General features: G+C 37.2%; 1 protein-coding gene across 2 annotated transcripts in view; it reads right to left on the reverse strand.

Annotated features, from left to right (window-relative positions):
• MLIP (muscular LMNA interacting protein) overlaps positions 1 to 12688 on the reverse strand; it is a 290750-nt gene that overhangs the window by 80099 nt on the left and 197963 nt on the right. For both annotated transcript variants that reach the window (XM_027126891.1, XM_027126892.1), the window contains one exon: positions 4214 to 4342. In XM_027126891.1, the coding sequence (XP_026982692.1) occupies positions 4214 to 4342 (129 nt within the window). The remainder of the gene's footprint in view (positions 1 to 4213; positions 4343 to 12688) is intronic.

A 12688-nucleotide genomic window follows, 5' to 3' on the forward strand; every position in this document is an offset into this window, starting at 1 on the left:
AAAGATAGCCTCTTCAATAAGTAGTGCTGGGAAAATTGGACAGCTACATGTAAAAGAAAGAAATTACAACACTCTCTAACACCATACACAAAAATAAACTCAAAATGGATTAAAGACCTAAATGTAAGGCCAGACACTATAAAACTCTTAGAGGAAAACACAGGGAGAACACTCTATGACATAAATCACAGCAAGATCCTTTTTGACCCATCTCCTAGAGCAATGGAAATAAAAACAAAATAAACAAATGGACCTAATGAAACTCAAAAGCTTTTGCACAGCAAAGGAAACCATAAACAAGATGAACAGACAACCCTCAGAGTGGGAGAAAATATTTACAAATGAAGCAACTGACAAAGGATTAATCTCCAAAATTACAAGCAGGTCATGCAGCTCAATATCAAAAAAACAAACAACCCAATCCAAAAATGGGCAGAAGACCTAAATAGACATTTTTCCAAAGAAGATATACAGATTGCCAACAAACACATGAAAGGATGCTCAACATCACTAATCACTAGAGAAAGGCAAATCAAAACTACAGTAGGCATCACTTCACACCAGTCAGAATGGCCATCATCCAAAAATGTACAAACAGTAAATTCTGGAGAGGGTGTGGAGACAAGGGGACCCTCTTGCACTGTTGGTGGGAATGTAAATAGATATAGCCACTATGGAGAACAGTATGGAGCTTCCTTAAAAAACTAAAAATAGAACTACCATATGACCCAGCAATCCCACTACTGGGCATATACCCTGAGAAAACCATAAGTCAAAAAGAGTCATGTACCACAATGTTCATTGCAGCTCTATTTACAATAGCCAGGAGATGGAAACAGCCTAAGTGTCCATCAACAGATGAATGTTTAAAGAAGATGTGGTACATGTATACAATGGAATATTACTCAGCCATAAAAAGAAACGAAATTGAGTTATTTGTTGTGAGGTGGATGGACATAGTGTCTGTCATACAGAGTGAAGTAAGTCAGAAAGAAAAAAACAAATACTGCATGCTGACACATATTATGGAACGTAACAAAAAAATATGTTTCTGATGAACCTAGGTTCAGGACAGGAATAAAGACACAGATGTAGAGAATGGACTTGAGGACATGGGGAGGGGGAAGATTAAGCTGGGATGAAGTGAGAAAGTGGCATGGATTTTTGTATACTACCAAATGTAAAGTAGATATCTAGTGGGAAGCAGCCGCATAGCACAGCGAGATCAGCTCAGTGTTTTGTGACCACTTAGAGTGGTGGGATAGGGAGGATGGGAGGGAGATGCAAGAGAGAGGAGTTATGGGGTTATATGTATATGTATAGCTGATTCATTTTGTTATAAAGCAGAAACTAAGACACCATTGTAAAGCAGTTATACTCCAGTAAAGTTGTTAAATTTTTTAAAAAAATAGAATGATGCTTCCTGGCCTATGCCATTTTGATGTAAAAGTTGTTGATTAATAAGTTTCAATTACTTGATTAAGCATTTGGTTTCAAACTTCGCTTTTAGTGCTCAGGGGCTATCTCCAGGCAACTTTTCAGTTCATTTTAAGTTCAAAAATCTGCCTGGTTGTACCTTCTTATGCTACAATAAATACATTTTTGTCTTGTCTCATCATCTTTGGTGTGTAACTTTTTGTAACAGAGTTTTGAAATCATATTTTATGGCAGTGAAGCTGCTAGGGGATATTCATGGATTTAACAATCCTATCCAACATCTCCTGTCATGTGGGACTGTCCCCAGGACAGGGCAGATCAGTGAATGTGAGCTGTTTCAGTTTGGCTCAACTGTCGGGCTAAAGAATTTTCCATTACATGGATGGATGGTGAGATCAACTGAGTTTAGAACCATTCAATTTATTCTGTGGCAGCAGCAAAAGAGAACGCAATAGCGACCAGAACTGAATTTGAGTTAAGTTCTGATGAAGTAGCCATGCTGAGATCATAAATTGTTATTACTCAATTCATTATTTAAGGAGCTTTCAGCATTTATGCTTGTGAGCTGTCTTTTGTGTCTGCCTCCACTGTAGATTTTGGCCACAATGAAGTGGTGGTTATAGCTCCATGTAGAGGCCAGTTGATAGTATATGCAGCTTCCCGGTTTCCTAGTATATTCATTTTTCCTCTCCTGCAAGGTCAATGAATAAGATCAGGGAAGGTCTGGAATTTATTTTTAAGTGCTCTGCTAGACTTCTTTCAATTCTGACAGTCTGCTGACACAGAAGTTGGGATATACACAAGAATAAACTGATTGAAAGAAAATATAAATAAGTCTATGCACCACCAAAATACTTGCAGAATAACTCAAATTTTCTACAAATTATCTGAAAATACATAGGTTTATGTGTACATAAACAGAGCTTTAAACTTGTTGTATAGTCAGGAAAAGCTATGAAAAGAACTGGCAACTCCTTTTAACGAAAAGAATTTCTTACAGCGGAAAATGGAGTTTATCATTCCAGAGGACAATAAACTGTGATAAATTATAGTTAGGTTAACTTGACATTCTACAAAGAATCTTGTTTAAGGTAAAATGCATGAATTTAAAATTATACTAATACAAAAGAACAAAACTTTTATTTTACAGAATTAGATCATATTTGAAGAATACGTTGCATGGATAATATGTGAAATTTATTTTAACTGTTGGCATTTTTGTCATATAATACTAGATTACTTTTATAAATTTTTTATAATAATCCCATACTGTCTAAAATGTCACATTAAGCCTCTAAAATATCAGTGTCATATAAGCAATAGATATATAATGAATATTTTCATTGATGATGGAAATATGCCTTCCGAACAGGAATTTCCATTTCTTTTATGTGCAGATTTAGTGAACACACCTTATATATCAATAAGATTTCCCTATTTAATTTAATTAATTAAGGGCTCCCTTTTATTTTATAAAATGAGAATAATTGCCTCTAATTATCATTTTCAATGATATTAGTGTCTCCTAAAAATGCTTAACTTATTGAAATCTTATCAGTCTTCACAAAGTATATATAAATAAGCAGAAAACATTATCATCTCCATTTTATAAATAAAAACTGTAGCTAAGCATGAGAAAGTATTTATAATGAACTTTTTCAAGGCTTTTAGCCTACTCACAGTTCTTAGATTTTAAATAACCCAGATTTTAGAATTTGAAGGATCCTTAAAAAGTACCTCTTCTGAATGCCTCATTTTATGCATTAAGACACAAACTGGGCGAGATGAAATACCTTGCTCAGTGTCATAGAGCTAGTATAATATGAGACAAGATATTTCTTATGCTTCACAAATATGACCGTAATTTCTATTTTCAAGAATATTGTTAGTTATCATTTTCCAGCTGAACTTTAAAAAGAGTATAGCACCTTACTTTCTTTTGCAAGTCTATTCTATTATAGATTACCAAATGTGGTGGTGATCTTGCGTATCCTGGTTGTACCCACAAAGATTTCTGGATTGCTTGCATTGCTGAAGCATGTAATAATATTTGAGATATAAAATATATAACCCATGTCGCTTTGTTGCATTTGAAGAAGACAAATAAGGATGTAAGGTTTCCCTTTGAGATAATTTATGAAATTTTATATTGCATAAATGTGTATTTTCATGTTTTTCCTGACTATCTTATAAAGCACCATCAACAACCTTCCATTATACCTTCTTCAACATATAGGATATATAAGGGGAAGATAGTATACCTTTTTTGCACATAAACCAAAAAAACAATGATGCCTTAAAAGAACTTAAGCCCTTATTCCCTATCTAGTAACACTCAATCTAGGGTATCACATCATCTCTATTATGTTGATATGAATCCAAACAATAGATCTTCTGTCAAATGTACTAATATACCAAACCTAAAGCATTGCATTGCTTCAAAAGGAAGCAGGATATTAGAACTAAGACTGCAGCACCTATATGACTCATTTAATCAGTGACTCCATGATGTCTTTATAGGAAGTAATATCTTGGTGCCCGAAACAATACCAACAATAGGTAGAAAAATTTTAGGAAAAAACATTTAAATACTTCAAAATATCATCCTGAAAATACTTAAGAATTGTTTTATTATGTAAAAAAATAGATCTTTTTTATTACTAAGGATATTCAAATCACAAACATTTTCTTGCACACACCATATTCATAGAGGCATCTCTATATTTTGTACAGTTATTTATCCAAATATCAAAGACTTTCTCATATGCACACTCACCTGATCAGAAAAGAAGTCACTGTGCTCTTCCAGGTATTTACTGAAAGGGTTGGGTTCATAGACTTCCTCCTCTTTTCTCAGTAATATTTTGGATTTTACAGGTACGGGGCGAATTACTCCAGGCTTCGTCTTCATGAATATCAAATTTTTAAAAAATAAAGGAAAAAATACTATTAAAATGAATACATAGGTATATTAAGTCATTCATATATTCTCACAGCAATTTTTTTTATTTTAAAATGATTTTATAAATACATAAAAACAGCTAGAAATCAAATGATTTTTAACTAATGTAACTAGTTTTAGTTACCTGTTACAGCACAATCAACTCATTAAGATCTACTATTATGACGTTCAAAATGCAAAAACATCTTCCTTTATCTAGTCAAACATGTTCCTATATCCTTGCCAGTGTATTCAGTCAATAAATATTTCATTTGACAAATATTTATTGAGAGCATCCTCGGTGCCAGACAGCGTACTCATTTGGGGCATGATAGGATAGACAAATCTAGTACAATCCAGCAAGCCCAAAACAACTTTCTTTTTCTGGAAACCCTAAAATCCCAGAAGTCATGTTCAGACTGTGTATGATGAAACCAAGTGTGGCTTTCTGACACAAGGGACTGGGGGCTGGGTAGCAAACAGATGTTCTCTTCCATGAATATGGAACACTGCTTTAAACGGCTCTGCGGCCATGCTGGGAGACTGAAATTATAATACGTGGATTTGGGAGCTATGGGAAAGACTTAATCTGCCATAAAAGCAGATCTGATGAGATCAAGAAAAATACAGCAAAGTGTATGGAGAAGAGACACACTTGAGGGCTTTCCAGAATTGAATTCCAAAACATTCCTGGGACCCAGCTGAATTTCTTCTCTGAGGCTTCCTAAGATTTTCCTTTTCTTTTACACAAAATTCCCTATTTTTTTTCCAACTCAGTTTGACTTCTATAACTTGCAATAAAAAGAGTTTGAGTGAATAGACCAGTCATTTCAGATTCGTGGATTTGTACCCAATGTCAGTCTGACAAGAGAGAGAGAGAGAAGAATCTAGTTTGGGGCAATTTCAAAATGATGTTTCACAAACACCAAAATCTCATTACACTGTAAAATGTCACAAAATGATTGATAAGTTTACAAAAAAAATCCCAAACAAGAATTCAGTAAAAAGTTGTGATGCTTTTTCTGTTTGAGCATTTTGCTGTAATCATTCTTCTCAAGCCCATTTCCTTTCAGAAAATAGTAAATTAGCTCTCCTCAGTCTGTGCTGATGCTCTCAAATTAAGCCTTAAGGGAGGACATCTATCTCTCTGTCCTATAAACCACCCGTTATGTTTTGAGTCTTGAATAAATGTCACTCTGCAATATTTTTTTCAACCCATATTTTCCCAGCTGGCTTTCATATCTATGCCAACTGGGGGAATAAAGATTGAGAAAAAAATCTCTATCTTCCCCAGGCAGGGAAATATTTCCCACTTAAGAAACTCTGATTTCTCTCCAGGGGAAAAGATGAGCAAGTAACAACGAGTTATGCATGACGTCACACAGTTGAGTATACATATGAGAGTAATATCCTCCAATGAACTCAGCACGAGAGCAAAGCTCAAGCAGGTGCTGATTTCTACAGCCACCTGTCATAGGGAGACGCCTGATACCTGGGTCATGATCCGAAACTGTCCAGATTTCCTGTCTCTCTTTTCCACGTGACTTCCTGTTTCATTTCTCCTTCCTGCTGCTCCTACTCTTGTATCTTCTCTCCTGCTCCTTTGGGAAGCAGGCAATCAGTACAACTCCGGTACTCAGGGCTTACCGGGTTCTAAAACCAACACGGAAGTTTAGACACTAAACTTGGCGGCACCAGCCAAAAGATGAAAGCAGAGGGAAGAAATCTGACCAGAAGCACTTGATATGCTGTGAGAATCCCCCTGCCAGAGAAACTTGATGCCCTGGTTCCTGCATTGCTAGCAGGTGGATGTTCTGGGTCATCCTGGCCTGGAAACTTCCACTCAGATCATCTCTCTCGGGATCATCATCCTCCAGGGTGAATCCAGAAAAGACAGTCCTCTGGTTGGCTGGATATCAAGTAGCTTTAATATCAGAATCAGTTACTGACCCTTCATGCTTATTTCTCTGCCAGGTTTGATGCTTTTTTTGCTATGAATTTCCTGGATTTGATAGTTGTCTGGCAATTGAACAAGGATTCTTTCCCTATTTCCTCTATTTCCACCTACTATTTTCTTGGACTCTGTGTTCCTAGGCTTTGGTCTACCTGAAATCTCTGAATTTTCCTCATTCTAGTTTGCTTATTTGGTCTCAATACAGTTGCCCCAATTCTTCCATTATATTCATTACCTCTTTCCTTAGTCCTGTTTTTATTCCTGCACCATAACTTGCTGTCACTTACCAGCCAGCATTTCATGGACAGGGAAGCGCGGGCCTCTCACTGTTGTGGTCTCTCCCGCTGCGGAGCACAGGCTCCGGACGCACAGGCCCAGCAGCCATGGCTTACGGGCCCAGCCGCTCCGCGGCATGTGGGATCTTCCCGGACCGGGGCACGAACCCGTGTCCCCTGCATCGGCAGGCGGACTCTCAACCACTGCGCCACCAGGGAAGCCCTGCCCTATAACAGTTAACCATACGCTTCACACCTAACTGTGTCTCGGCCTTTGGTCAAGTTGAAGCTCAAACCTTGTTGGCCCAATTCTGAGCCTCGTGTGCTCTCCATAAACCATAGTACACTGATCAGTCCTGTATATGGCAGCCTCTGCACCTTGCTCATACCATTCCACATGCTTTGAAACCAGCCTCAAAACACTTGAGGATTCATTGCAGATAATGACATCATCATTATCCCATAGACCCAGATTCCATATCTTACAGGCACTACATTCAATATTTTAAATTGATTATCTCATCAATTCCTTATCAACAACCCTGTGAGAGACTTAGAATCAGTCACATGCCAAAGCCATACAGTTAATATGTGAACAAGTCGAGGTTTAATCCAGGTCTAGTCTGATCATAAACCCAGGGTTTTAATTACTCTGATGTCTACTCCAGAGATAGAGACAGGGAGAGAAACAGCATAGAGAGAAACTTAACATGATATTTAAACACCCACCTCTCTATAACGTCCTCTGGGCAATCACTAACAAAGTCCTAGTATTTTTATGTTTTTGATTCCTTCTAAATCCATTGCTTCTGTTTTATTTCCACTGCCAATTGCCACATTCATGACTTAGGCCATGGTTAACTCATTACATGTCATTTTACTGTTCTTTTCACTAGTCTTAGTAAATCCAGTTTTTCTTACCTTAAGCAGGGCACAAACACTACATTTAGCCTCCTAAAGGATTCTGTAGTTTGCACAGCCAGACATCAAAATTTATACTGATATTTCTCTGGACTTGGTATAAAATCCAGTCCCAAGAAGCAGCATGATATTGGTGGGGGGAAAGTATAAGGACATAGATTTTGATTTTTGCAATAGTGTTAATAGACTGTATGACCTCGGAAAAAAGCCATTCGACCTGTCTGGACCATCAACTAAAGGATCCTAATCCTCCTGCATGATTAGGTCCTTTAATAATGAATAATGGCACATTTGATTATTTACATTCCTGCCTCCTCAAGAACCACACCACACAAAGTTATTGCATAAGGCTTAGAACAGACTGTCCTTTATCAATTCCTAATCTATGCTGCCTCCTTGCTCATAGTCACCTGGTATCTTCAGACTCTAAGTAGACTGGTTCGCTAATTCTGGCAAACCTAATTTGCTAAGTCTGCATCCAAACAAAAACAAAGGAAATTAGATTAACAAGTGAGAAGACTCTAAAAAGGTGAGCTACTCTAAGACGATCATTGCCAGCAACATGACAACTAAACTCACCCGAGGAGGCCCTTCCTTCATTTTTTAGCTGCTAAAGAATCGAAAGATCCAGCTAGACTCGTGAGTGATACAAACAAATGTCATTCTTACAATGCCAGGGAAAGAAACACCATAATTTTCGTTCCAGCCTACGTGGAGAAATAAAAACAGGTAATGACTCCCATAGTCAGCAAAAGGAGCACAGAAAGAACAACAAGAAGGTTCTCAATAGCAAATTTCAATGTATTGTGATGAACCTCCTGAGAATTGATTTACACTGGATGTAAGACTTTTCCCCCCTCTTTTGGAGCTATATTTTGAAAAAAAAAAAAAGGTTAATCTTTCATTCTTGCTAGTAAAATATTTCCCCCACCTTTAGAAAAAAAGCATTATCATTGCAGAAAAGGGTAGGCAGATGTTTTATTTTTAACTGGAACCAGAATACTGTGATTCTGATAACAGAATACTTTGATTCTGTTATTGTAAGTTTTAAAATCTGAGAACCTCATTAGAGCCAGGAGTACATATGGGCTTTTATTGGATGGGGAGTCTGCCTGTTTATATTCTTCTTGACACAATTCCAAGAGTGCTAGATCCCAACAATCATGGACAACTCTGCTCTCCATTTGCTTTGATGAGAAGAGTAGTTCGCACAATACTGATAAAGTCTTTTTTTAAAAACTGAAGTATAGTCGATTTACAATGTTGTGTTAATTTCAGGTGTAAAGCAAATTGATTCAGTTATACATATATATGTATATGTTGCTATACATATATATGTATACATATATGTATTCATATATATACATGTATGTATGCATGTATTCTTGACATATACATATGTATGACATATATGTATGTATTCTTGACATTTTTGAAGTGCCTTAAAGACAAAGCAACCATTGTCTTGGAGCTCTGAAGCATTCCCCTATCAGATCATCTGTCAGATGCTCTCTGCAGGCATTTTGCCAAGTGAGACCTATTCTATGTCAGTAACTGTAGTGTCTACCCAGATGAATAAGACATAACACTTGTACTCAGAGGGCTCACAATTCAGGTGAGTTAAGCACAGAACAATCACTGAGTAAATCAAGCCATGTCACAGGACTCCAGTCAAAGCACTCTAATTCCTCACCTTCTCACTTAGAGTAAAAACCCAAACCCTTACAATGCCTGCAGGATGATGCCTACAAGGCTCAATATGACCTAATCTTTCACTCTCCAACCAGCTTCTCCCTTTCCAGTCTTGTCTCCTGCTACTGCCCCTCTCTCTCCCTCACTCTCCACTCTGGCACACACTGTGTTCCCTACTCTGGGAGTTTGAACTTGCTCTTTGTATTGTCTGGAACTCTCTTCTCCCTTTCCAGGACTCTCTCTTTCAATTTTTCAAGTCTCTGCTCAAATGCCACCTTATTAGCAGACAGGTTTTCCCTAATGACCCATGTAAAATATCAATCCCCACCTCCTCTTACTCACCCTATTTTTTTTCCATAGTACTTGACACAATCTGAACTCAGTTTACGTTTATTTTCTTCCTTCCTCCACTAGAATGTATTTAAGATCTGTGAGACCAGAGATCATTGTTTTGTTCACTGTTATCTCTCCAAAACCTAGAACTGTGCTGGGAACCTAATAGATGCTAAATAGACATTTGAAGGATGAATAAACTAATTGACAGGCAGACGTTCAATATGCTGGCTATGATCCAGTATGGGTCTCCCCTTATTTTTCCTGGACTGACTTTTTGATTACAGTATAACCAGGAAGAAGGAACTTCGCCAGATAGAAGATCTACATGCCTTTCACCCCTAGGGGACCGGAAGAATGAATGTGAGTTGGTGAGCTCCACCCTCAGAGATAAGAAAGAGTAGAAAGCCGAAGTTATCATCTCCAATGATACAGGAAGTCAAGACCAGAGACCAGAGGCCACATCTTTAAGGACTTTGCAAGATTTTAACTCTATTTTTAAAATATCATTTTTTTCCCCCTGTTTGATTGCAGTGATAAGCAATAAGTCTTAACATGGAAGAAAATGATATAATCTTCTTTGGAGAATTCAAGAGTGGGTGGAACTTGGGAGATCACATCTAACTCTATTATTAGTCTTAAGGGAGAAAAAGTCCAAGAGATACAGTATGTGGAGTCGCGGGGCCTGGGGGCAGGTTTTAATGGCCTGTAGGGCACTGATCCCACTATTCATTTGTGTTTATAATTCATCAAGTATACACTTATCCTTGAATATTGCTACTCAGGCACTGTGAAAATAGATATTGTTTCTGTCCTTTGGAACTTATAATCATAATTCTATGACAACAAGTTGGTACTGCCTCTGGCTGGAGACCAAAGTTGAAAATTAACTGTCAACACTGACCTAGAGAATCCATTATATGGATAATGCCTTCTTAGAACCACGTCTTTCATAAATTAACTCCAACTAGTGGACTGGTGTTTTTAATTGCCTTTGACTGAGGTAGTAAGCTCTGGAGTCATGTGATGAGAAAAGAAAAGAAATAAAGAATAGGATCCCAGTTTTCAAGGGTTTATTTCTATCTTTTCGAAGAAATAAGATGTGTAAAAAAAAAAAAAACAAGAAAGTAATAAAACACATCATACAGAAAATTCTGTGAGTCTGACTAATTTGATGGATCCAAGGAGTTTGTGAAAGTACCATCGCTGCTTCTTTTAGCCATTTGCTTCTGTCTTGTCTATATTCTCCAGTGTTATTTTTTTTTTCTTTAGAATTTCTGTGGCAACAAGCTCAGAGAAACTCAAAAACATTCTCCTAGTCAAGACTGTTGACAAAAGCAATATTTTCTAAATTATTTAGCTGATTCACTCACAATTAATAAAAATTTATTAACTCTAATTCTTTTTTTTAATAAAAATATTATATGCTTGAAGCAAATACTTAAGCTTTTTTTCCCCCCTCAAAGAAACATTTCAAAACACTATAGTACAGAGTAAAGCTTCCAAGATTAGGGAGGAGGGGGCAGACAGTTTTTAATACCACCCATTAGGTGTGAGACTGTTGACACATGGTAGATATCTAGACTTCAGGATTTTTTCCATCAGAATAATGGAAATAACAATCAATGCCATACTAACTCACAACATGATTGTGTGAATCTAAGGAGATCATATGCGTGACAGAAATTTGTAAAGAAAAAATATCATAAAAGGAACTTGAAAGGAAAAAAAAAACTTTTCCTTTTTCCTGTTTTTGCACTTTGTATTATATAATACAGAGTATTGATACCAAATGATCTAGACTACCCAGGAAAATACTTATCTGATGAGCTTTTTCCAAAAATATATTTTATAATTACTATGATAGCTGTATTAAAATAAACATATGCAGGATTTCCATAATTATAAACCACAGCTCACAACTCCAAAAATATTTTTTGGAATGTACCCAACACAGATTGGCCAGTTCAAAATATTTCAACAGTTAAAAGAAAATAGCATGACTCAGACCTGAAGAGGCATACATGATAAGTGCTGTAGCACTTGAGCTTGTAGTGTCAAGGAAAATTAGTCAAGGACAAACCACCTTCAAGCTTGAAGAAGACATTAGTTCTATGCAAAAGCTTTCAGGGCTGCATTTTCTGAACAACAGAGACCTCAAGGGCCCTTAGAAAGATCAGTCATGCACCACTAAAACAGGACACATCAGTTGGCTTTCAGAACTGGGAACAAAGTATCTGCAAGGTTAAGCGCCTCTTCTGTACAGTGTTCTAGTAAGCTCCATTTTGCTTTTACCTATATATAACCATGTGGTTTATTTTTTAAATCTATTGTTTTGTACTCTCTAAATTCAGTATTCCATCTTGGGCAACAATGAGCATTTTGTAATGGCATGAAATTTCAAAAGCAAAAGCCAAATGTCTCCTAAACCAGTTTCCCTTACCTATTGCCAAGGAAGACCAGTGTTTACCCATTTTATAAAGCCTAACCTGTTTTCCTACCCAGAGAAAAGAGACCCCACCAGCCTCTGTTAATATTATGATGAGTCAGCTCAGCAATTAGGAAAGCTTTGTGAAGGTTCAGTCTAGATCCGGGATCTTCCTTTCCTTTTGTTCCCTTTCTGATGCCAGGGGATGCACTATCCACAGGTGTGAAGCCTCAGGACCCTAACTGATCCTACTCAGCCCCTTCTCTTCGGAAAATGATCACATGTGCCGGGGAAGTCACACTTCCGCAGAGGCCCTATTTCCCAACTCCTTCATCAGCCTTTTTTATTCCCCTTGAATTATTTAAAATCAATAATGATTCCTTTTGAAAGTCACGCGGAACAAAGATGACCACGAACACTGTGATCTTAGTTGATCTACTCAAACTCTGTGACCCTCTGTTTCTTTATCTGTAAAAAATGGCCACTCGTTAAATCTCAGAGATAATATTTCAGAGACTTTATATGCAATAATAACACCCCCCACCCCATATGTACAGGGCTACATTGGCAACTTTACATTTTATGATATGTGAGCCTTACAAAAACGCTTTCAGGTTGACAGGGTAGTTGTCCCAACCTCCATTTTTTCTAGATGTGTATTTAAAACATCCTCATCTCTAAGTCCTTCCCAGTTTTGATGTACTGCA

Source organism: Aethalodelphis obliquidens, unplaced genomic scaffold, assembly GCF_003676395.1.
Source record: "Aethalodelphis obliquidens isolate GAN/ISIS:26980383/991018 unplaced genomic scaffold, ASM367639v1 scaffold31, whole genome shotgun sequence".
Classification (NCBI taxonomy): Eukaryota; Metazoa; Chordata; class Mammalia; order Artiodactyla; family Delphinidae; genus Aethalodelphis; species Aethalodelphis obliquidens.